Genomic DNA, 27,214 nt, shown 5'->3' with positions numbered 1-27,214 from the left:
TTGGGAACTATTTTATTCACATAAAAGATCGAAATTGCCTGTTGGAACAAATAACATTTTTATTCAGAGGTTAAACCTAAAGGTTCAGTTTTGTAAAAGCATAATAAAATGTTCATTAGGGTTGTCACGATACAAAAACTTCAAACTTGATACCGATGTTAAGAAAAATAATCAGTACCATTTTCTGTACGGCATCAACATTTCTTGAAGGCAAGTGGTTCTTTCTAGTTCAGATAAAAAAAATGTATTATTACATTGTGGCAACATTTTAACCTCCTGGCGTGCCACTGTGTGAAGCCATTTGCCTGTTATTACTAAGGAACAAATAAAGCATCAATTCATAATAAAATAAATTGTGTTTCAAATCGAAGATAGATCTGGTGCATACAAAACATATTTTATTTTTTTACAGTGAAGACGACGAGGATCTGGTCCATGCCAATGCACGCAGCCCTATACAATTTCTGTCTTTCTGCTAATTTTGATGCATATTTTTTGTAGTGATCAACTACAGCAGCAGGGTAGGTAACTAGGCATCCTAATTTTTTTCTGCTAAATACGACAGAACATTGTCATTGTGGTGTTCGTGAAGCTGTTAGCTTATATCGTTTAAGAGGGTTTACTATTTCACGGTTGCAGACATGCGAGCCTTACTGACCTTTAAGTTGCTCTCAAATATCACGTCTAGTGTTAGCTTGTACCATTAGCGTGGCAAGCATGTCCAATGATTGGCATTTCGTTTTAATCTGGATCATCTGTATGACAGTACATCTGGACAACGCTTCTGTGTTTGCCTTGCTGGCTACAGAGGAACACGTTTCTTTCCTTGATGGATTCGCCATGATAGCAGACTTTAAAACTTCTAGGAGCTCATTGTTTTAATCAGGTGAGGCTGCAGGGAGGGAAGAGGCTGAGTGTCTCAGACATCACAGCGCTGCTGCTGGAAGAAATGCCACAATCTGGGCAAATGAGAATGGGTCAGTTTATATCGATTTTGACCTAAATGAATATCTTTGAATAATTACTTTTATGTTTACATAGTATCTTATACGATGGGAGCAGTATTGGTACCAAAAACCCAGAACATTTCCTGACCCTACATGACATGGGAAAGAAACTAGGAAGATCATTTCTGTGGTAACATAAAGATGGAGCTTCAGTCTTCATACTGAGGAGACTGTAGGAACTACTACTGTGAAGGAAGGGTGTTTGCTATTTAGCAACCAAAGTGTCCAAAACTTACATTTTAAACAGCATGGTTGGTTTAAATGGTATCAAGTAGAAAGTGTGGTCAAACCAGTCAGTCAAAGTTTTCAGCAAAATCTCTTTATTTTAAGATTAAACACAGTAAATAATCCAATAAGGAACACTGCCTGGGTTAGTTATCATGACAAAGTCAGACTACAGTTTATTATTTATTAGTTGTGGAATGATTTTTACATCAGCAGTTGGGTTAAAGCCGTCTGTGATCGTGACTCATCAAATGTAAAGTAAAAAATGAGTGTGAACCTACTTTATTACTTAATGAACTTGATTTCGTTTCTCATGATGCTCCTAAAACTACAAAGCTAAAGCAGAAGTCACAGTGACATGTTAAACAGCATTATATCTGACTGAAACCGTGTCTGATTTTGCTTCAGAGAACAGTCAGTAGTATAATCAGAACCCGTCAGGAGTGGGTCCGAAGCAGCTGCAAGGTGTGGACAGACTGGGATACTGTGACTGGATACTACTCTGTTTATTAGTTCTTATAACGAGATGGATTACAGAGCCTTAAATTAAATCAAGCTTTAGGTGTGATGAAAACAAGCTGTTGTTGATTACCTTGATCTTTCGGATGAGCTTGTTGTCCTCATCGTCCTCGGTGTCGGGGAACTCATAAATTTTTATTTTGTGCTCCTGTATCTCTTTCATTATCTGCAAGAGAATGAGAGAAATCCAGACCAAAGATAAGAGACACCACCCAAAGACCTGGAATACAGTGCAACACTTAAATCTCAGCCCTATTAGTAGAGGATCTTTACACGTGATGGGTTAGAAGTCAGAGTAAAAAAAAATACTGAGATTTTAGCAAACATTTTTTTATTGGAACAACTTAAGATGTAGTAAGATAAAGTTTGATTTCATTTTCCTCTGACTTACAGACCTTCAGGGTAAATGGCGTCTAATCAGTTTTCTGTGGAGGAATTTTTAAGGGATAATTTTAAAAACCGAACACACACACACACCCCTTACAGCAATGCCTTATAAACAAGCAGACTATAAATTACAAGGCTCCAGCTGTGCAACAACACCATCTAGATGTGAATCTGAAAATTACCTCACCAACGCCTTCATTTAATAAAATAATGCAAACATGGCGCAAAGTCTTTTATTTTATTAAGAATGAATCTGAAAAGTTGTACTGCAGTAGTTAAGAATTCAAATTTGGTGAATTAAACTGCAAACTGCTAATCTGTAGATGGCATAGACATCGATAATTTAACAGGTATGAAATTTTATAATTAGATAATTTATTAATCTCTAAAACAAGAAGCAATGAATATGAAATAAGACAAACAGCATTTTATTATTTATTCATTTTATTCTTTGTGCTTTTTTTGCTTAAAACACCCTCGTTGTTTCCGAACAATATGACAAAACATCATTAAAGTTGAGCTGTTTTTCAGCAACATACACATTTTGTTAGACACAAAACGTGCTAAATAACATTAATACCCAGTAATATAACACAAACCTGTTTTTTAAACAGCTGACACTCCTCAGGGGTCAGTGTGTCTGCTTTTGCAATAAGAGGAATGACGTTGACCTTGTCGTGGAGCCGCTTCATGAATTCGATATCGAGAGGCTTTAAACTGAGAGAGAGAGAAGAAGGAAAGTAAAGCAAGGCGTGTTGATTTGTATAGCACATTTCAGCAACACAATAATTCAAAGTGCTTCACATGATGACAAAAGGACATTGCAGTGACAATAAAAACATACAAAAGTCAAATGCAGTGGCAATTTTTAAGGAAGGTAAAGAAAAGTTGGATTACAGGTTGAAATAAATGCACTCGATGTTTTCAGCTATACTTTGACATAAAATCAAAGTTTCTCCCTGGGGAGAAGTAATCTCCTTCGAACTGTTCTGACCCGTTATGTGTCTCGATAATGGGGGAATATTCCTTTTAAAACCGGTCCACGTCTGGACCCAGATTCAGAGACTTCCTGTTTAGGACACCCCAGCTCAGCCGCAGTCTGTCTGGGAGGGTCTTTTACAGTGAACCGATTCTCACTGTGGGCAGCAAGATCCTCTACGCTGGGTGGAAATCCTAATTAACCTTTAACCCCAGTAGAAACTTTTACCAATATCAGTCAGTCATTTTCTACAGCTTCTTCCATAGTGGGTTGCAGGGAACTGGTGCCTATCTCCACAGAACAAACAACCATGCACACACTCATTCACACCTAATGGCAATTTAGAGAGACCAAATAACCTAACAGTCATGTTTTTGGACTGTGGAAGGAAGCCGGAGTACCCGGTGAGAACCCACGGCTGCACAAGGAGAACATGCAAACTCCATGCAGAAAGACCCCTAGCAACAGTGCTACCAACTGTGCCACCGTGCAGCCCTTTTACCAATATGTTTTAGTTCATGGTTTGAATAGAAGACTCAAAAGCAAATCTAAGCTAATGGGTTTTTAACCTCGATATAAAAGAACTCAGTGATACTGTACGTTTGCTGCTTCCTGGAGGTTTGTTCCAGATTAGTGGAGCATGAGAACTGAATGCTACTTCTCCATGTTTGGATCTGGTTCTGGGGATGCAGAGCAGACTTGAACTAGAAGACCTGAGTGGTCTGGAAGGTTGATACAACAGCAATAAGTCTTTAATGTATTTTCATGCTAAGCCATTCAGTGACTTAGAAACTAAGAGAAGTATTTTAAAGTCTATTCTCTGAGGTACAGGGAGCCAGTGGAAGGACTTTAAAACTGGGTTGATGTGCTCCACTTTCTTAGTTTTAGTGAGGATTAGTATAACTATAAAAGTCAAAAGGAGATCATTTCCCATACAGGTGAGAAACATGTCAGCCTTCATTCATCAAATGTGTCTGAACGTTCATGTAAGTTGCTCAGAGTAGACTTAAGGCCATTATTAGTCCATACAGGGCAAAATGATGCTAAGCAGCACCAGATTCCAGAAGGTTAAATTTGATCATTTATTTGTGTTCATCAATTAACTTTGGATAAACACATGTAGGAGGCGTAAATTAATCAAACTTCATTCATTCATTCATCTTCTATATGGGGGAGGTGGTGCCTATCTCCAGCAGTCTATGGGCGTGTGACGGGGTACATCCTGGACAGGTCGCCAATTCATCGCAGGGCAACACAGAGACATACAGCACTAACAACCACGCACACTCATTCAAATCTAATGGCAATTTAGAGAGATCAATTTACCTAACAGCCATGTCTTTGGACTGTGGAAGGAAGCCAGAGTACCTGGTGAGAACCCATGCATGCACGAGGAGAACATGCAAACTCCATGCAGAAAGACCCCCGGCAGGGAGTCAAACCCAGGACCTTCTTGCTGCAATGCAACAGTGCTACCAACTGCACCACTGTGCAGTACAATTTATTTATCAAACTATTGTAGATTAAATACTTTAAACAACTATTTTTGTGATCAGAACAAGAAGTGTCAGAATGGTGGTGTGCCAGTGCCATCACTTTAAATTCAGAGAGAAACCTTTGTTAACCATCTGTTGTTCATTTATGTCACAGATTCTGTGGGCGAGCCTGGGAATAAATCTGGGTGTGGTGTGTTAATGATGATGCCAGCCGCCAGATTTATCAACAAATGTATGTTTGCTGGAATTATTCGGTACAGACGTGGTTTACCATAGTAAAAACGGAACCATCAGTGTGATCATCACTGCACCAAAATCTAGATCTGTCTTTGATAAATGTATTTAACCACTTCCTCTTTTGTTAGCTGCACACAATATTTATTAGATAGTTAAAAGGACACTGGCTGGGGAGGGCTTTGAGGTCTTCACTCTAAACAAAGACAAGACTGATAACTGCAACTTCTGTAAATGCAAATAACTAAAATAAATAATCAACCCCAGAGTCTGTCTCTGTCTGAAAATTCAGGGTCAATTAAATGCTGAGCTGCCACATACATGACTGAACTGTACTTGAGGTCAGCAGGGCTGTCAGGCAGTGTGAATCACTGCAGAAATAAATTCAGGTGAATGAATCTAAGCTTTCCTGCTCAGTGCACCACTTTGCAAAGTAGTTGCAGTCCAGTGGGTCACCAGCAGAGGGCAACAGAAAACAGCAAATTAGTTTAAAACAAAACAAAAGAAAAGAACAAGCATGCCATCTGACCCTGCAGGGTCTTCACTACTGAATGCCAGATATGTCTTCTGTCGCCTGAGACAATGAGCTCAGAGAGCTGTGTGTAGGAGGGCAAATATGTGCTCCATTACAGCAGACAATTGTGCAAAAATTATTGTATATGATTAAATATGCAGTAAACAGTGGAGTCTATATGGATGTTATTTCCATTTATGCAACTAAACAATGCATGATGTATGTGTATTCAACTCTGAATGTGTGCTTTTAGTTTGCTTGTGCAGGAATGCAGAAAAACAAAACATAAAAAAGTAAAAATTGTGGTAGACCGGACCTCTGCAGCAGACCAAAGAACAGATGAAGTTTGTTTCCTGCTGTTCCAGACGTGATTGAATGAAAGCAGCTCCAGATAAAACAGGAGTCAGTTCGTCTGAGCTCAGATATTGACTGTTCAAGAATTTCTGTGATTTAAAACTCATCAATTAGCTTGAAAACACTGGCAGTGATTAAGGAAACCATCAATAAAACACACTTTAGCCAGAGAAAATGAAATCTGCTGATGAAATGTTTTGGAAATAAACCCGTTGAAAAAAGGTTGGGCCTGGAAACGTGCCTGAATTTTCCTCTAACACAAGATTTATACGTTTTAAGATTTTACAGCTTTCAGTGAGTTGTGGATGGAGAGGCTCCAGAGTGTGCTTCAGCTGCTTGTTATTAAAGATGTAAAAGGAGAGAGGTGCCTGCTTTGAAACATTTGTGTAAATGTCTGAGGTTACAGTAAAAGCCATTTAAAAGATATGTTTAATATTTACAATTCTGTCAGACGGTACAACACATGAGCATTTGTCTTGGACAGAAAGATAGCTATGCATGACAGAGCTTTTATATGCATTTCTACAGTTTTCAAAGAGCAAGATTTGTTTTGCATGCACTCTTATTATCTCACTGTTCAAAGCTCTGCATAGACTAAATAATTTAATTAAGTTCATGGTCTGCTTGGTTTGCATCATGCACTTCAGTTATTCTACATGGTGAGGTCTAAAGAAAATGTTGCCAGTTTCACAGACACAGGCAAAAGATTCAATTCTACAGACTGATTTACACTCTAGGAATAATTTAAATCCATCTTTAAAGCCATATTGGATAGGTGAATTTAACTACACACACACACACACTCTCAGAGGCTGCAAGATGACAGAAGAAGGCATCTATCTGCTTTTATGACCATATAAGACTATTCGATTGGTTGATTCGGTGATGGCAAGCAGATCTTTAATGAGCATGTGCAGAACTGGGTTATGTAACCTTTGAGGGCAAACGCTGACTGACTGTCACATCTATAACACAGAGAGATGAAAACGGACACCGTTGCCATATTTAAATCATTTCGTTCACATAAAAGCCTCATCTCAGCTCATATTACATGCTGTACTTACCCATGTCCAGAAGGAGCTATGAAATATAGGCAGCAGTGAACTCTGTTATCCGGCATGGATCTACGGTTCACCCTCGACTCTGCGTTCAGGAAGTCCTCAAACTTGCTGTCGATATAATTAATGACGGGCTGCCAGCTGGAAAGATGGAGGAAATGGATCAGAGAGGAATATTGGAAATGGGAGGACATGTGATTGTTGGCATTTCATACCAATTGCTGTTGTCCACTGCATCTCCAAAACCTGGCGTGTCCACGATGGTTAGTGTCAGTTGGACGCCTCCTTCCTTAATCAAAACTTTAGACTGCTCTACCTAAAATAAAACAAACACTTGTGATTAACTGCTACTCTGCATTGATAACTTGACTACTGTCATCTTAGGCCTTCGCAATATAGTTTAGCAGCATAAAAGTACCCCTGACACACAACGGACTGACTTTATGTATATTTGCACCGTCCTGTCCCACGCTGGTCACCTATAAGGAGGATGCTGAACCCAAACAACCTGTTTCAGGACCAAAGCAAACCAATACCAAGCTGTGAGGTGTGAAGCTCAAAAATGCACAAATGCCATTTCTCATCATTTAAAAAAAACACACACAAACAGTACTGTATTATTCATAAGATTAGCAATTAAAACATGTTTTATGGGTCATGAATGGAAAAAAAACAGTAAGCGATAGTAATAATAAAATAAGGGTGTTAAACCTCTCAAGAGTTATTGCAGCGTGGCACAAGAGACCCACATATCCAAAGCAAGACCACCAGGCTCAGAAACAGCTTCTTACCTGAAGCTGAACTCTGTAAACTCTCCCATCTCAGTCTCCATCTCTCTCCCTCTTCTACATACTCATCTGCACTAAACACTTTACCCACAAAAGGTGCAATATTTTTATTCATTTATAAGTGCAATATTAAGGACAACCTCTTGCTTTCTACATGTGTATTTAGTACTTTGAAAAGAAAAAAGAATTCAGCTTCACCACTGAACCGCTGTCGCTACATACAGGTCCTTCTCAAAATATTAGCATATTGTGATAAAGTTGATTATTTTCCATAATGTAATGATGAAAATTTAACATTCATATATTTTAGATTCATTGCACACTAACTGAAATATTTCAGGTCTTTTATTGTCTTAATGCGGATGATTTTGGCATACAGCTCATGAAAACCCAAAATTCCTATCTCACAAAATTAGCATATCATTAAAAGGGTCTCTAAACGAGCTATGAACCTAATCATCTGAATCAACGAGTTAACTCTAAACACCTGCAAAAGATTCCTGAGGCCTTTAAAACTCCCAGCCTGGTTCATCACTCAAAACCCCAATCATGGGTAAGACTGCCGACCTGACTGCTGTCCAGAAGGCCACTATTGACACCCTCAAGCAAGAGGGTAAGACACAGAAAGACATTTCTGAACGAATAGGCTGTTCCCAGAGTGCTGTATCAAGGCACCTCAGTGGGAAGTCTGTGGGAAGGAAAAAGTGTGGCAGAAAACGCTGCACAACGAGAAGAGGTGACCGGACCCTGAGGAAGATTGTGGAGAAGGGCCGATTCTAGACCTTGGGGGACCTGCAGAAGCAGTGGACTGAGTCTGGAGTAGAAACATCCAGAGCCACCGTGCACAGGCGTGTGCAGGAAATGGGCTACAGGTGCTGCATTCCCCAGGTCAAGCCACTTTTGAACCAGAAACAGCGGCAGAAGCGCCTGACCTGGGCTACAGAGAAGCAGAACTGGACTGTTGCTCAGTGGTCCAAAGTACTTTTTTCGGATGAAAGCAAATTCTGCATGTCATTCAGAAATCAAGGTGCCAGAGTCTGGAGGAAGACTGGGGAGAAGGAAATGCCAAAATGCCAGAAGTCCAGTGTCAAGTACCCACAGTCAGTGATGGTCTGGGGTGCCGTGTCAGCTGCTGGTGTTGGTCCACTGTGTTTTATCAAGGGCAGGGTCAATGCAGCTAGCTATCAGGAGATTTTGGAGCACTTCATGCTTCCATCTGCTGAAAAGCTTTATGGAGATAAAGATTTCATTTTTCAGCACGACCTGGCACCTGCTCACAGTGCCAAAACCACTGGTAAATGGTTTACTGACCATGGTATCACTGTGCTCAATTGGCCTGCCAACTCTCCTGACCTGAACCCCATAGAGAATCTGTGGGATATTGTGAAGAGAACGTTGAGAGACTCAAGACCCAACACTCTGGATGAGCTAAAGGCCGCTATCGAAGCATCCTGGGCCTCCATAAGACCTCAGCAGTGCCACAAGCTGATTGCCTCCATGCCACGCCGCATTGAAGCAGTCATTTCTGCAAAAGGATTCCTGACCAAGTATTGAGTGCATAACTGTACATGATTATTTGAAGGTTGACGTTTTTTGTATTAAAAACACTTTTCTTTTATTGGTCGGATGAAATATGCTAATTTTGTGAGATAGGAATTTGGGGTTTTCATGAGCTGTATGCCAAAATCAACCGTATTAAGACAATAAAAGACCTGAAATATTTCAGTTAGTGTGCAATGAATCTAAAATATATGAATGTTAAATTTTCATCATGACATTATGGAAAATAATGAACTTTATCACAATATGCTAATATTTTGAGAAGGACCTGTACATGCTCAGTATGAGTGAATGCTGCAAGTCACTGACTGGATGCAATCTGCTGGGTTTCCTTAGACAGAAAAACGTTTTATCCAATGTGAATAAATAACTGAATCTGACTGCACTGTTCAATTGTTACAATTAATTGGAATGTATGAACCTGACTGTTGTGAAGTATCTTGAAACGACATGAGTTGTGAATTGGCGCTTTATAAATAAAACTGAATTGAACTGTGGATATTTTCTGCTTTTGCTGCTTATATTTTTACTCTATTGTTATATTAAGCTTTTCATTGCTTTTCATTGTTATATGCAGCCTTTTTATTGTTATACTTAGCTTTCCTTTCTTAGGCTTCTTAAACCGGGACCTGAGTCTGAAATTTGTACCATAAACATGTAAATGACAATAAAAGTTCCTTGAATGTCAAAGTTTCATACATTTCCAGTTCTCCTTTTGCGAATTTGGGTGATTTATTGTGGGTTTTTTTTTTTTTGCAGAGCTTAACCATGAAGGTACTGCTTCCATTTTATACAGTGGTCAGACTTCAAACAGAAAGACAGCAAAAGCCACTGACTGGATGGATGGATGAATGAATAGATGGATAAAAAGAAAAAGTGACAGATGACAGATTGTGGACAAACAAATTGATGGGCGAAGAGGCAAGTGGAGTGATGGACAGATGGAATCAAATGATTGATGGATGTAGGGACAAATGAATGGATGGAAGGTAAAACGAACAGATAGACGGATAAATAAACCAATTAATGGATGGAAGGACAGACAAAGAAAATGGGTCCAAATGACAGATGCATGGAAACAGCATTTAGACATGGACATAAAGTCTGGAAATACAAACATGAGAGATGTGCATGTTTGAACAGTTTTTTAGGGATTCGGAGTAAAAGTTTGAGTGGTGGGATAAAATGTATTTTGTTTTTTCCTACTGCTGATTGGTCTGTAAGAGAATTAAAGGGTGTTTCTAATTCACCTATTCACATTTCCCACATTAATAAATCAATGCAAAGTTTATTCATGGTGACACACACACTCAATTTGTTTTCTCTCATTTATACCAGTCAGCAGCATGTGCAGACAACTTTGTTTGGATTTTGTTCTGTTTAGACGTGTGCTTCATAGCAGACATTCTGGACGTGCACTCTCACAGCTGGAAATGTGAGCAAGAAGAGTGGGGAAGCATTTGTCCAGAGAGTGGAGGAGAACATGATCCTAATAGTACAAATTGGAAACTGCTGTCTTGGTTCAGAGTTTAGAAAGGAAGAAGGCTGGCAGACAGTCATTTTTACTTCAAATCAGAATCATGTTTATTCAACTGCATCCAATCTGAACACAATGGAAAACAGTATATAAGAAAAGCTCTCCAACATGCTGAGGCATTTAGTAAATGTTCTTAAAACTAGCTGCTGCAATCATAGGTGGCCTCTCTAGCATAGTATCCTGTGTGGGTGCTGGTGGGAAAGTCTTTGCAGGCTAGCTGCCTTCTCAGCTTTTCTGTGAAAAGATTTACAGAAAAAACGAAGCAACTAAACCATGTGGACTCCAAGAGAACGGTCTGGATCCTGTGGGCACGAGCACTAAAGGTGGTCCAATGAAGCATTAGAGAGTGTTATGTTTTTTGGGATGGGAAGAGCATTTCCAGACCACAATACACTCAGTATGAAACATAAAAGAAAATGATTAAATTTACTAGTGTTTGGAAAGTAAAAAGGTCATGCAAGTGGCTTCAGGTTGAAATAGAAAAACTGCTCCTCAGTCACACAGATTCTTTGTCGTTTTTTTAACTCCATTGCATACTTTCACAGGCCCATCTGGTTATTTTCAGATCACCCTTTAAACTCGAACTACAGCCCTATAACTCCAACACAAACATTCTTAGGTTTCCACAAACCCTGAGATAATCTGTCAGCCTTTATAACAGAGCATATATATCACACACCAGAGTCTTTTGACATATCTGCGTTTTCTGAGCTCCCATTATGTGTACAAATGCGTGTTTGTGCGTGAAATGTCAGCCGTCTCAAAACCAAATCTGCTATTTCCACTGTTTCCGTACGGGAAAACAGATTGGGAGAAAACCTCAAAAATTTCCCCTCAGGCCCTAAAGCATCATTTAAAAAGGAATCGGATCTGTGAGCGACAAAACATGGTCGATTTTTTTGTAATATAAATACTCTGAGCCGGTCGGCCTCAGACCACAGAAGCCTTTTCCAACACGCCTGCAAACACCAACTCCTACTTGGAGGAGAGCATTTAAACCCACGCTCCAGTCATACCGTGCACAGGGAGAAGGACTTTAAGGTCCAATATTGTTCATATGCGTGGCCTTTAGGGTAACAAAGCCGCCTTGCTGCAGGGCTGCAAAGGGACATTTTTATCAGCTATCAGTTTGTACAGCGCGTCATATTTTAGATACTGCAGCACTGCTATCTGAACTCTAAACAGAACAGTCTCTTTTCATTAAAGTGACAAACTATGATTCGCTGCAGTGAAAAAATTAAAGTGAATGTGCAAACTGCCAACTCCCATTGATCAAATGATAAGATATTGGTGAAGATCTGGGTCTCATTTGACCACAAATGGCGTAGATATTGGCTGCATTAATGATTGTAGGACAAGTGATTGAGGAATCTCTGCAAATAACCCATCACAGCAAGCATACAATCAGATACCGAACAAATCTGGTGGCAGATTACTTACAGGCCACCCTGCTATTTATGCACAGTTTTGGTGGAATCCAGAAAAAAGAAACGCATGGGACCCTCTTTAGCCTAAAAGGCAAACATTAAAGCGCTGTTCGAATGATGGCTGATATCTGAGGGCAACTTAAGAAGGTCAGTGAAGTTCCTGTATCCGCAACACTGAAGTAGTAACCCAGCCGGACATCATAAGCTCACATTAGCTTTGTAAATATTAGCATCATGAACAGCACAATGACGGTGTTCTGTCGGTCTGAGCTACTCAGTCGCGATGTTTCGAACTGCGCGACCATCTGTTCTACTGTTGAAGAAACTAACCCAGGAAAATGAGACGAAGGCTCAGTCGGCAACTGAATACTGGAACCCCGAAACAAATCAGGCACTGTACGGATGTTAGGCCAACCAGAAGGGCCTTTGGTTGATGGTAGAACTTAGTATCAGCTACAACCTTTGCTACAAATGTTCAAGTTTACATTAAAGAGATGGTGTGTTATTGCTATTAAGTAAAGTCAATTTATTAAAAGGAATTCAATTACTTGTTTACTTGCATTTCCTCCTTCACGTATTTCTATGACCCATAAAATAAGTTAAGTAGTTAAATAAAAAAACTGCAGTATCTGATTATTTGATTAATCATTTAGAATATTCGATAGAAAACTATATTACTAAAAACATTTGCTGCAGCACTAAGTAAATCTCCTACGTATTTGATATTATAATCCCTCACTGGATAACTTTCATTGAGACCGTTTAGTTTGCAGAAAGAGCCAAGCAGCTAAAAGCGACCTCTGAAAATGTGTAAAGTTGAAGCAGGGTTTGTAACTTGGATTAAACGCTGGTTTAGATAACACAAACGGATTCATTCTGAACAATCACACAGTGCAGCTGAGTTTTCTCACTCGCCAACCCACACAGAGGCACTTCTAATCAGCTGAGCAGCACACTGAATAGCATCCTTTCAGAGAAGGAAAAGCTGTGGGGTCTGTGTGTGTTCGTGTGGGCGATACTTGTTTGTGTTAAAGTCCAAAGACAACAAAGTGCTTTCGTAAAAGTGCATATTGGAGCTGAAGTCATTTTACAAACGTGTTTTACGAGTGTGTGGGAGGGGGTTTATGACTGGGTCGCAGGGTTTATTAAATCGTACCACGATAGGTCAATTTTTCTGCTTTAAAGCAGGGGGTGATTAAGGATGTGTAGAAGGGTGTTATATTTCATGAGAATATTTCTGCCCTGAAAGTGACCCACTCAGGCCTCAGGGGGAGAAACAAGGTCTCCCATCAGGTGCCCTATTTTTCCCTTTGTCACATCTTAAAAACCCATAATTCCCAACGTCTTCTGAAACTAGATCTACTTTGATCTCTCCCTTCCCCATTCCCATATTGTCTTCTTCCACCTCCTGATAGTTTCCCCAACATTTCCTTAATTTCTTTCCTTTTAACAAACCGTTTCTCTTCCTACTTTCTCTATCCTCTCTTCCAACAGCAGCCTTCCTCCTCCTCTTTTTCCAGTTTATCATAACCATATAAGGACACAACTGAGCCTTGTAGCCGTTTCCCTCATAGTTCCTCCATCCTCCTTCACCCTTACTGTTTTCCTTATTCTGCAGCATCTGTCGTCTTTTCTCTTGTACTTCAGCCTTTTGCAAACAATGACAAGAGAATATTTTTGATGGATTCAGGAAAGAATGAAAAGAAAACAGTATAATGTAGTGCTTACAAACTCAGATTTGACATTTTCTCCTACTTTAACTGCTTACTTCCATATTTCTTCAGAATGTTCAAGCTGGACTCATTTTGAAATACTCGACTAATGTTTGAGTACTGCATTCAGATATGTCTATTTAACTGCATGCTGCAGTATTTTTATTCATGTTTTAGTGCTTTCTGTGGCAGAGTCTGACTGTATTCTGTTATAACCTGGCTGTAAACCAATTGTCCCTGCGGGAACACTAAAGTTGAACGTTTACTTTTAGGTCTAACCAAATTGACCTCTAATTCCCGATGGTGGTTTCCAGAAAAGTTCTCATGCTTTTGTCTGAACGCCGGTCAACATATACTTCAGTCCAAATTACTCATAACCCTGGAAGATTTAAATCCAAAGCAGTCTAATAATTTGACCAACAAGTTTCTTCTGACTGGAAGCAATATTGGTGTTTTGGACTGACCCAAATTGGAAAATGTGTGGAGGGATTTAAAAAAGAGAGTTATTGAGAGAAAGTCTTTCAACGTCAAAGACCTGGAGTTCATCGCAAACTATGAATGGTTCAAAAATAACATGAAAATAATTTTCAATAGAAATGTACAAGTTGTATGAATAATTTTGGCCTAAGCAGCATGTCAGTGTTTCTGATTTTACTTTGCTTATTTTACTTTTACAGAAATTCAAAAGCTTCAAAATAATACAAAATGAATTCATGATTAGCTGAAACCTTTAGAATTGATCCATGTGTTCAAATTTGGTCTTAATTTATGAAATGATTACATGCTGTTGAGAAACAGTAAAATGACATCAACCCAAATAATGAGAGTATTCTGGCCACAGTAAAATGTTCTTCAGATGTTTGGTAGCTCTACTCTGCAGAAAGGTTGGTTTTTACTGGCTGCTTGATGTGATTTGTTTATTTCTTTACTCCAAGTCTGTTTCTGATTGGTTGTGATGACTCCTCCCCTGAAGGCACCAGGTTCCAAGCAAAGAGCTAAATCCAGGGAGGAACCTTAAAACCCACCACAAAGCATTGACCAACCGGGTCCGAGCCAGAATTCAGATTCTGTGATTCTAAAGATTTGTATCAATTTATTTTTTGTGCAATTTTATTTGTCCTCCGTCCACCTTAGGTGTGTCTTCAGCCTCATTTGGTAACTTTCTTTAAGTAAAAACCTTGCTCTGAATCTCACATGTGTAGACCAGCAAGACATCCACTGACCTGGGTCCAAACCAATTGCCTTTCAGTCTGCGCGACCTTCCAGCTAAAATAGCAGTTGTTTGAGCTGACATTTATTGGTCATCCAAGCTCAGAGATGGACATTGGAACCACACACTGAGGTCCCACTGGTTCTTTAAGTGAAACAACAGCCCAAACTCGAACCACAGTAATCCTCAACATTAGTACCTTTGTTCTTTAGATTTGGTACATTGGGTTAACTAAATCATTAACGAGTAGATTATTAGTACCATTGATCTTTTATAACCACTTAACTGAAGTGTTAATTTTACTGTTGATGTAAAATACTATTTAATATTTAAAAACATAAATCTCCTTGCTTTTTTAATTTGTAATAAAGATTGCTTAATGAGAAGGTAAACAATTCATCTTCCTGACTGATTTTAATGTTATGAGACTGACAGATGTTTGACTAATTGGTTTATGATAAAACAATCTGACAGACTAATTATGTTAACATGGTTTCGTTTTATAAACAGGTTCTTTCAGCCAGTTCTGCCTCAACTAATCAAGCATGGAAAACTATCCTCTGACCATTTAGCAGTCTTTGCTGAAAAAACAGATTAAGTGACTGCAGGAGTCGCCTTTAGGGGCAGATATTTGACCCTCAACCCATTAAGTTTCTCCCTTTTTTTGAAAACAAGTTGCTGAAAATGAAGCTGCCAGAAATGTCTTTGTTGTCTTAGACCTTCTTGTACTCCGAACCTGAGGTCAACAGTACATTATCTAGTTGCTGCAGGCAAACCCACACAAAACCTCTGCAGTCTCTGTCACAACTTAAGAATGCATGGTGTCGACATATTTGCAGATATCTCATAACTAATCATTTTCAAATATGTGGTTACATTTAGGAAGGGGGGCATAATAGCTGGTAAATATAAAGGACGACTAAATGAAGGTTTGCATTTATACCACAAAGTGTGAATTAAAGTGGTCTAAATTTGTGGTAGACCCTTTTAATTTAGTCATAAATTATTCCTCTTCACATATAACGTTGCAGTGATAAACATCTGTAAAACTTGGCAGATCAAATGTCTGACTTGGCAATGTTGGCACATTCCTTCGACTTCCGGGGTTTATTTTTTATCCTCACATGTAACAACCAGAGACTTCGATTGTTGTCCATCAAAATACAGCAACCTCAACCACAAGCTGGATCAAGATTTCTTGCTAGATCCATTTTTATAAGATGTTTAAAGCTTTTAAGAGACCACATGAACTGTGGTTTTAGTCCGTGCCTCATAAATATATAGACCAAAATAATGTCAGAGAGCTCGGATGGATTTACTGATCTGTGCTTCACAGATTTATCTGTTAGTTTTGGCAGGAAATAGAGTCTGAGAACAAATATTTTGTTAAACTTTTAAGCTGCTGTCACACTGTTTCTTGTCCTGCCACGTATGCTGACATATCTAAAAGCCTGTTGTTTTTTTTACAGTTCCATGAAAGAATAAAGCAAAACACAGGAATTGAGGTTTAACAAAATGAACTTTAAAGTGCCGTATTTTCTGTGTATTGGGGTGAATTGTTTCAGACCTGCAGTGTGTGACTATGGAAAACACCACACACTTGGCACAGAGTAAGCTTCTTTTGCTGCTACATCACCATCTTATTTATATTTTTCAATACACCATGTGGTAAAATAATTTCAACAGAATTAATCAGAAAATAGGTCAGATACTGTCAGTGGCTTCAATCAATCAAATTAACCTTATAGAACAGTAATATAGCTGAGTGTAACACAACATGCTTTAAAACAGGAGACATAAAAACACAAAAGAGCCACATGATAAAAGTGGAAAAACAAATGACCAAAACTTTTAAAATGTCCTGCCTTTTTTGCAGACCTTTTTTATTGTCTGTTTTTATTAACGACCTAAATGTTTTTCATCGTTTACAATGATGTTCATAGAGAGAGATATTAGTAGATCCTGGTCTGTCCGTTATGCGATCGCTATGTAGGGTTGGGCATCGATTGAATCTGAACGATTCTGCTTTGAACGCCTTGTTTCGATTACAGGTCCCAGCGATTCTCGATTCTACTTCTTTTAAGAGGCCGGGTTCAAAAAAGTTTAAATGGTTTAAATGAGTTCTTTCTGGATGAAATAGGGTCCCACGGAAAAGTTACAGCATATATTGTGAAATGTTTTTCTAATATATGCTGCAACCTTTCTGTGGCATTCTTCAATTTGTTGCACCGACAGCTTTCCCTTGATGGTGAACGGGACATTGCGGAGTCTGGTCAACTGCCTGGCTAATGTTAGCTGACTAATTGTATTTGAGATGACCCACAGTTTGGGTAGAGTATGACTTGTTAGCTGCCTCAATGTTGGTATAAGGCGTGTTTTATTGTTTTACTTAGCTGATTCTGGCTGCAGTGTGGTGCTAGGAGTGTCGGAGCCGGAGGACGAAACACCGGTGCGGCACGTTAAAGACGGGGCACTCCGTTACTTCTACACCATGGCCCCGGAGATGTTTAATCATGCTGACTACCCTCCTTTGTATGGTATCTTATCGCGAGTGTTGCACTGAGCTGATTTTTTATTTCTTTCATTAAAGATCAACTGGGAGGATATTTAAGGTCAGACTATTTGAGCAGTCAAAACAATTAACCAGTGATATCAAAAGGGGAGTAAACATAAAACACATAAAAATCAAACTAGCGGTTTGGCTAATTGAACAGACCCCGCGAAAACTGCTGTGAGGACAAAATGTGTGTCGCTGCGGAGAAAAACGATAGGAGGGACTGCAGCATCCAGAGATCAGTTGGTGGGTAAATTAAGTGAAACACAACTGAAATACTGATGAAATGTATTGTGAACTTTTATTGATAAACAAAACATCGATTCTAATGACTGATTCTGATCAAGACATTCATAATGTCGAAGTAGTTATAAGTGATCATAGGAGCAGGAAAGTTTAAAGTATCGGAGCTAAGGGAATGTCAGTATTCAAAGGAGAAGCCAGACATTTGAATTTAAACAGGCTAATTAAAAAACGTCCCAATAGCTTCATACAGACTAACTTTGAAAACGTTGGAAATATTAAAGTAAAATGTGTTTTTCTGTTCATGCTTCTCACACCTGTATTTGTTGCTGTAGCTGGGATTCAGACAGTCATCATCCATCAACAAACTCATACAGAAAATAGTATTTAACCCAAACATACAGGTCCTTCTCAAAATATTAGCATATTGTGATAAAGTTCATTATTTTCCATAATGTCATGATGAAAATTTAACATTCATATATTTTAAATTCATTGCACACTAACTGAAATATTTCAGGTCTTTTATGAATGGAAAAAAAACAGTAAGCGATAGTAATAATAAAATAAGGGTGTTAAACCTCTCAAGAGTTATTGCAGCGTGGCACAAGAGACCCACATATCCAAAGCAAGACCACCAGGCTCAGAAACAGCTTCTTACCTGAAGCTGAACTCTGTAAACTCTCCCATCTCAGTCTCCATCTCTCTCCCTCTTCTACATACTCATCTGCACTAAACACTTTACCCACAAAAGGTGCAATATTTTTATTCATTTATAGGTGCAATATTAAGGACAACCTCTTGCTTTCTACATGTGTATTTAGTACTTTGAAAAGAAAAATAAATTCAGCTTCACCACTGAACCGCTGTCGCTACATACAGGTCCTTCTCAAAATATTAGCATATTGTGATAAAGTTCATTATTTTCCATAATGTCATGATGAAAATTTAACATTCATATATTTTAGATTCATTGCACACTAACTGAAATATTTCAGGTCTTTTATTGTCTTAATACGGATGATTTTGGCATACAGCTCATGAAAACCCAAAATTCCTATCTCACAATATTAGCATATCATTAAAAAGGTCTCTAAACGAGCTATGAACCTAATCATCTGAATCAACGAGTTAACTCTAAACACCTGAACGAATAGGCTGTTCCCAGAGTGCTGTATCAAGGCACCCCAGTGGGAAGTCTGTGGGAAGGAAAAAGTGTGGCAGAAAACGCTGCACAACGAGAAGAGGTGACCGGACCCTGAGGAAGATTGTGGAGAAGGGCCGATTCCAGACCTTGGGGGACCTGCGGAAGCAGTGGACTGAGTCTGGAGTAGAAACATCCAGAGCCACCGTGCACAGGCGTGTGCAGGAAATGGGCTATGCTCCCGACCAAGTATTGAGTGCATAACTGTACATGATTATTTGAAGGTTGATGTTTTTTGTATTAAAAACACTTTTCTTTTATTGGTCGGATGAAATATGCTAATTTTGTGAGATAGGAATTTTGGGTTTTCATGAGCTGTATGCCAAAATCATCCGTATTAAGACAATAAAAGACCTGAAATATTTCAGTTAGTGTGCAATGAATCTAAAATATATGAATGTTAAATTTTCATCATGACATTATGGAAAATAATGAACTTTATCACAATATGCTAATTTTTTGAGAAGGACCTGTACAAAAAAGATGAATGAGACTCTGTTGGTAAACTGCCCAAACTAGTGGAGCTCATCAAAATTTATGATGACAGCGACCTTGGCAGGGTGAGGTCGATGCAATGTAAATAACTGACATCTGCAAAACTTCTGCACAACCAACTCGTCGAGATGCTGAATCAAACTAATCCAAGAGAGAACCGGGCTCACCTGCACAGTCTTCTTGATGCGCTGGGAGGGACCAGGGTAGTCCTTGGAGTACAGGTCGGTCAGGAACAGAGAGTTGATAAGAGTGGATTTACCGAGACCAGACTCACCTGAGGAAAAAAGTAAAGAAAGGATTAATAAGGATTCTGGTTTTATGATGATGGAACCACAGCTGACTGTTTAATTCTGTGGTTAAATACTTATGCTGAAGGCAATTAACTAGGCATTAAAAATGTGAAATGTGCATGCTCTGCATATATATATATTCTCTATGAGAACTGGGTTGCAACAGAAAAAAAACCGATTCATTGTCTGTGAGGAGAAAAGGTCAGGAGCTCATCTCTCATCACAAAACACTCACAGATAGAGGAAATGAAACATTTCCTCTCCACCTCGCCTTAGGGTGACTCCATTCTTCACCATTACATCACTAATCCACTCTTCCTCTGTCCGTCTCTCTGAATGTGTCCTTTATAAATAAATCTAAATGTTTCTGTGGTCACTGTAGGAATTTTTCACTCCTGTTCTCACTGTGATGACAGCAACACTGAAGCTGCAGAAACATAATGTAAACTTTTATTTGACAAGGTGCAGTTAATCCAAGCTTACACATCCCATATGATTTCTCTCACACACACACGACTGTCATTGATGGCTGAGCATCTGGCTCACGTCTCAGAGACAAGGGAAGTCTGCCCCAGTAAAACCTTAGACAAGCAAGCCCTGTAGGAGTGGAATGAAATCATGATATTAAAACAACAATATCTCTTGTCAACGTGAGAACCTTGTGGAGCTCCCCCAAATACTTGAATGGACTTTGCTTGACAGTCTTGTCAAGGCTGTGGTCATCTCTGCTGCTGGTGCACCCTTTTTCCTTCCACTCAACTTTCTATGAATATGCTTGGATACAGCACATAGTTGATGTGCTATTTGTTAATATGTTTTTTAGATCCATCCATCCATCCATCCATCCATCCATCCATCCATCCATCCATCCATCCATCCATCCATCCATCCATCCATCCATCATATTCCGTTTATGGAAGATCGGCTCCTGAAGGAACAGGTCCAGGAGGGGAAACTCAGACAGCCCTCTGCTGCTCATTCTGGAAGATCCCAACACATTCCCAGGCTGGAACATTCTGGGTCTGCCCCAGGATCTCCTCCCAGTTCGGCTTTTATGTTGGTTGATTTTTTAGGAATGTGCCACAAAGATGAGATTCCATTTTCTGTTGTGGAATACTGTTACAGTTGCTCTCCCTCTTTCAACAAAATAAAATAAATAATTTCTGACAGTAACTCTAGAAATAAATAAAACAGGAACAGGGAAATTTTGTAAAAATCAGTTTTCTTTCAATTCTTTTTGAAACGGAAATACATCTCATTTTTTTTATCCACTTCACATTTACAGTGTTCACATGTTGCTATAAATAAACTAGATTTTACCCAGTCCTCTTTTCCAGTAATGTGTCAACTGCAGTAGCTTTATTGGTCTTGGAAACTTTGCACTGTCCTCTTCGAACCAAGAATAAAAAGTTATTGTTTTCTGTTCTTAAAAAATATCCTCTTGGAACAAACTTCATTATGAATCACCATCTGGGAAACTTTGTATTGACCTCTAACTTAATGCCAAATGAAAGCATACTTTCTGCAGACATACTTGGATTCGATCAAAAGCACTAAGATGCTGTCAGCACCTATAAAAAATTGTTTAGTGCTGCCAAGCTGTATGCAGACAGAAAGAACAAAGCTAGAAGTTTTCCAGTTTCAAAATGATAATCAGATGTTTCTCAGATAACTTCATATTGATCAGCACTTTTCTAAAACATCAAAATCTGTCTGAAGAGCTGACTCAGGAGCTTTGCCTATTGAGATCAGCAGTAACCAATACAATGTCACCCAGTTCTTTAAAAATGTTTGCCATTCACCATTTCTTTCTGGACATACTCCTTTTTTCCTCTTAGACACACCCTTGAATTGAACAGGGCTTCCTTTATTATGACTGTGGGACATCTGGATGTTTAATCAGACTTTGAAAACTTGGTGAATTTGTGTTTTGTCCCTGTCTTCAAGTCTTAGCTGGTGCCCGGAGTGTGTTTACACAGCTATGGATGATATTCTGTCTCCGTCTGAGTTATGAACACACTCCGCTTCTCCCACAGTCTCTCCCAACAGGAGATGAACGACTCGTTCACAATAGACTATTTGGAGTTAAAGGTCAAGCATGTACATGTGTCCACAGAGACCATTTCAAGATGAGATGGGACAGATGTACAAAGCCCTCCTCCTTAGGGCTGGGTAAACTGTTCCTAGTAATACCAGTTTGGACTGGAGCCTCTGTTTGGGTGTACAGGTCCTTCTCAAAATATTAGCATATTGTGATAAAGTTCATTATTTTCCATAATGTAATGATGAAAATTTAACATTCATATATTTTAGATTCATTGCACACTAACTGAAATATTTCAGGTCTTTTATTGTCTTAATACGGATGATTTTAGCATAAAGCTCATGAAAACCCAAAATTTCTATCTCACAAAATTAGCATATTTCATCCGACCAATAAAAGAAAAGTGTTTTTAATACAAAAAACGTCAACCTTCAAATAATCAGGTACAGTTATGCACTCAATACTTGGTCGGGAATCCTTTTGCAGAAATGACTGCTTCAATGCGGCGTGGCATGGAGGCAATCAGCCTGTGGCACTGCTGAGGTCTTATGGAGGCCCAGGATGCTTCGATTGCGGCCTTTAGCTCATCCAGAGTGTTGGGTCTTGAGTCTCTCAACGTTCTCTTCACAATATCCCACAGATTCTCTATGGGGTTCAGGTCAGGAGAGGTGGCAGGCCAATTGAGCACAGTGATACCATGGTCAGTAAACCATTTACCAGAGGTTTTGGCACTGTGAGCAGGTGCCAGGTCGTGCTGAAAAATGAAATCTTCATCTCCATAAAGCTTTTCAGCAGATGGAAGCATGAAGTGCTCCAAAATCTCCTGATAGCTAGCTGCATTGACCCTGCCCTTGATAAAACACAGTGAACCAACACCAGCAGCTGACACGGCACCCCAGACCATCACTGACTGTGGGTACTTGACACTGGACGTCTGGCATTTTGGCATTTCCTTCTCCCCAGTCTTCCTCCAGACTCTGGCACCTTGATTTCTGAATGACATGCAAAATTTGCTTTCATTCGAAAAAAGTTCTTTGGACCACTGAGCAACAGTCCAGTGCTGCTTCTCTGTAGCCCAGGTCAGGCGCTTCTGCCGCTGTTTCTGGTTCAAAAGTGGCTTGTCCTGGGGAATGCGGCACCTGTAGCCCATTTCCTGCACAGGCCTGTGCACGGTGGCTCTGGATGTTTCTACTCCAGACTCAGTCCACTGCTTCCGCAGGTCCCCCAAGGTCTGGAATCGGCCCTTCTCCACAATCTTCCTCAGGGTCCGGTCACCTCTTCCCGTTGTGCAGCGTTTTCTGCCACACTTTTTCCTTCCCACAGACTTCGCACTGAGGTGCCTTGATACAGCACTCTGGGAACAGCCTATTCGTTCAGAAATTTCTTTTTGTGTCTTACCCTCTTGCTTGAGGGTGTCAATAGTGGCCTTCTGGACAGCAGTCAGGTCGGCAGTCTTACCCATGATTGGGGTTTTGAGTGATGAACCAGGCTGGGAGTTTTAAAGGCCTCAGGAATCTTTTGCAGGTGTTTAGAGTTAACTCGTTGATTCAGATGATTAGGTTCATAGCTCGTTTAGAGACCCTTTTAATGATATGCTAATTTTGTGAGATAGGAATTTTGGGTTTTCATGAGTTGTATGCCAAAATCATCCGTATTAAGACAATAAAAGACCTGAAATATTTCAGTTAGTGTGCAATGAATCTAAAATATATGAATGTTAAATTTTCCTCATTACATTATGGAAAATAATGAACTTTATCACAATATGCTAATATTTTGAGAAGGACCTGTATATATGCTGTATATGTTTACACATCATTCTAGTAAACTGGACTCTCTTGGCAGGATGGTGTCACTCTTGATGCTATCTTGACTAAGACAAACAGCAGGAAATGAAGTATTTTAGTCTGTTCTGACATGTCTGCACCCAAAATGTGATTGGTCTAGATTTTGATCAATATAACAGCTTTGGATTGCCATGAAAACGTATTCATAAGCCTTGAAACTTATCCTTGTCTTGCCTGGGAACAATCACAAACTTTAATGTATTTTATTGGGATTTTATATGTACGCTAACCTCAGTATAAATCTAGCTGTTCTGTGAAGAACCCCGATATATCAATGCACTGCATCATGAAGACCAAGGAACACAGTAGGAAGCCTGAGGAAAAAGTTGTGAAGATATTTAAAGCTGGGTTGGATTATAAAATAACATCCCAAGTTTTGAGCATCTATGTTTACAGTTTGTCAAAAGTAATGAAGGGGACACAGCAAGTGTGTGGAAAATGTTCTCTGGTAAGAACAGACTAAAATTTAATGTTCTGGCCTACATGAAAATTGGTATGAATGGCAGAACAATGCACATCAACCTAAACACCATCCCCGATCTAGAAACATGGAAATGGCAGTATCATGTTGTTGGGATGCTCTTCTTTAAAAAGAGACAGGGAGACAGGGGAGGCTGCAAAAGAACTAAAGTTCAGCTTCCAGTAAAACAACAAGCCCAAAAACAGTCAGCTGGTTTAGATAAAACATAAAAACTTGAGTATTACAATGACCCAGTCAAAGTCCAGGCCAAAATATAACTGAGAATCTGTGGCAAGACTTGAAAATGTATGTTCTCAGATGTTCTCCATCCAATCTGACCGAGCTAGAGCCATTTTGCAAAGAACACTGGGCAAAACTGTTACTCTCTAAATGTGACAAACTGTTAAGGAAATCATAAAAACATTGGAACCTGTAATTTCAGTAAAAGGTGATTCTACAAAGTATCAAAAATATCCCATCCTTTTCCTTCCAGTCCACCACTAAATGCTGGTCAGTGTTCGTGCATCACATAACATCTCAACATTGAAGTCAGTCAGAAAATGTGAAAAAAACACTGGGGGTGTGAATACTTTGGCAAGGCATGGTTCCAACTTAAAGATATTTCAACAATGTGAACATTTAAAAGGAAGCAGAACTGCAACCAAAAGGTTTGAGAAGATTAAAATGTATCATAATCATAAAGACAATGTTTCGTTACATCAACCATTAACTGGAAGCTGAATATAGGCATCGGTCACTGTTAGCTAGTGCTGTTAGTAAATACAACCTTAATGTCATCCGTCCTAAGTGATCCTGACTGGCAAAATGATTTATAATAAGGGGAATGTTGGAGAATGGTTCTCTAAACTTAGATGTAGGTGAGTGGTACATTTATGTTTTGAGGACAACACACATCAGCACTGGTAATGTCAAACAACGTACGTTTGTTAATTTAATTTATAATGGCCCACACCAGCAGCTGCTGTCTACCGATCAACAACGTGCCGGCCATCAAGCTTTCTTGACACTGTCCCACATTGAAACCGCACTGCTTCTGGAAAAAAATACCTACAGTCCGGTGATCTGTGTTGTAGCTGCTGCCTGAAATCTCACCTTGGTAGACCACTTATGAAGAAGTTCATTGGGATCTCAAAGTGTAGAGAGATCACATCAGCTTCTAACTAATGTTTTAACACTTTATAGTGCCCAGTTGTAGCAAAATACATAAAACAGTTTCTTCAGGTAAGCTGACTGCAGAGACTAAAGGATAGGTGGTTGCATATATAACTGATGGAAGCTGAAAATCACTCAGGTCATATCTCTGGTTGAGAGTCTCACAGGGTGATGGAAGCAGAGTGTCACCGGGGGAGTCTAAACTCCCTAGGGGCAGGTCTGTCCCAATTAGCCCCCTCTTGTTCAGCTTTAATTAAATATTGGTTCCAGATGACAAGTGGAAGTGCACTGCCAGCTCTCTGTAAGCAGACTAATGACCTGAATGTCGGTGATGGATGGCTGACCCTTCCAGCTTACTCCTGTTGTTCATATTCCTCCTCTCTCAGTGACTTCATCTCTCTCCAGCTTTTGGTCCCATTTCACATCTATGTATATCCTTGGCAGTCCACTATTGTTGAAAGTATCAGTTATAAAGCCAGACTGAGAGAGAGTAGAGCTTTTGCGGCTATATTGCAGTTTAGGGTGATTGGTATCGACTTCCGACAGATCCAGAAGAAACTCAACCATCAAGTTGGTTGCTGATCAGCTTTCTGGAAGACTATGGCAATTGTAGGAAGGCGCTGGCCACCATGTGATTCTCAATGGATGATGATTTAAGATGATGAAGTTCTTTAAAGCTAAAGAAGAAACACTTATTCTTACTGTCTGCTACATCTTGTAGCAGTTTTGAAGTAAATGTGATTTCTTTGCAGAATGTTGTATTTGGATAGCCTGGCTATTTAATCATAATAAAAAGACATGGGGGGGGGGGGGGGGGGGGGGGGGGGTTCTCCATTGGTTTCCACACTATAATGGTCCTTTTTTCAAACTCAGAAGTTATTTCCACACAGATGAGTTTGTTTTTCTTGTGACTGAAAAGTGCAGCAGTGTTTTTTTAGCCAGCTGACGTAGTGCACAGCAACAAGGGGAGCAGCAGCACTACGCTCCAAATAGCTGGAGAAATCTCTGGCCCTCTCTTAGGCATCTTATCAAAATGAATATAATAATTTTAAGAATGGAAAGTTATTGCAGTTTTGAAACGTTGGTATGCCTTGATACCAATAACTACTTTACCTCTACTTGTAGGCCATGCTAATTTTCTTATTTTTCTTTATAAATGTTTTTGCCAAAGTAGTGAAATCTCATATATAAACTTAATAAAACAGTTTTATTTTACCTTAGTTATAATATTTAACATACAAAAATTACAGTTCATGTCTCATTCTACAAAAAGCTCCAGTTCTTTGCATTCTGGAGTAACTCCTGTTATTTGAGACTAAATATGCTATGCAAATAAATTATACAGATGGTTGATGCCATTGTTCATTACGTTTGGCAGATAGACCTTACAAGATTAACTCGCTTTCAAGGCATCTTCATGGCTCCTTGTTAAATTGGTTAGTCAGTGATTTGTATGGTAGTTAGCCACATGGAGGTATTTTGTCTAAGGTTTAACCTGCGCTGTCATTCTTCTTATATTTATGAGAAATTACAGTTATAACTACAGTCCAGAAACTGAGGTATAAGTAGCATGGATGACACACTGTATGTCTGCAAATAAAACCAGGCATATATAGTACGACTATGAATACGCTGATAGAGTTCGGGCGAACTGGACTGAGCGCAACAGAAAAACAAACCAAGAAACAGTTACAGCAGGATTCCCATGAGATTCCTGACATTCCTCTTTTTTTCTCTGATTTTGTCCCTGCTGCTATCGGTCAGGCCGGAGGCAGCAGCTGGCCCCTCACATCCTGACAGGACTTCAGACTAACACCCAACACAAACATACACACCTCTAACAGACATGTGTGAAGTCAAACCCATAAACTGTGAAATGGGGCATCTGGGGAACATG

The 27,214-nt window shown here is 39.4% G+C and overlaps 1 protein-coding gene across 4 annotated transcripts in view; it reads right to left on the bottom strand.

Moving 5' to 3' along the window:
• LOC124880764 (septin-7-like) overlaps positions 1–27,214 on the bottom strand; it is a 61,270-nt gene that overhangs the window by 15,607 nt on the left and 18,449 nt on the right. For all 4 annotated transcript variants that reach the window (XM_047386118.1, XM_047386107.1, XM_047386127.1 and 1 more), the window contains exons 3-7: positions 19,671–19,777; positions 6,989–7,089; positions 6,780–6,914; positions 2,738–2,855; positions 1,825–1,917 (exon numbers count right to left, since the gene is read on the bottom strand). In XM_047386118.1, coding sequence (XP_047242074.1) covers positions 1,825–1,917; positions 2,738–2,855; positions 6,780–6,914; positions 6,989–7,089; positions 19,671–19,777 — 554 coding nt within the window. The remainder of the gene's footprint in view (positions 1–1,824; positions 1,918–2,737; positions 2,856–6,779; positions 6,915–6,988; positions 7,090–19,670; positions 19,778–27,214) is intronic.

Source organism: Girardinichthys multiradiatus, chromosome 2 (assembly GCF_021462225.1).
Source record: "Girardinichthys multiradiatus isolate DD_20200921_A chromosome 2, DD_fGirMul_XY1, whole genome shotgun sequence".
Taxonomy (NCBI): domain Eukaryota; kingdom Metazoa; phylum Chordata; class Actinopteri; order Cyprinodontiformes; family Goodeidae; genus Girardinichthys; species Girardinichthys multiradiatus.
Note: the sequence above shows the minus strand (reverse complement) of the source record. Positions and strands in the feature narration are given on the sequence as shown.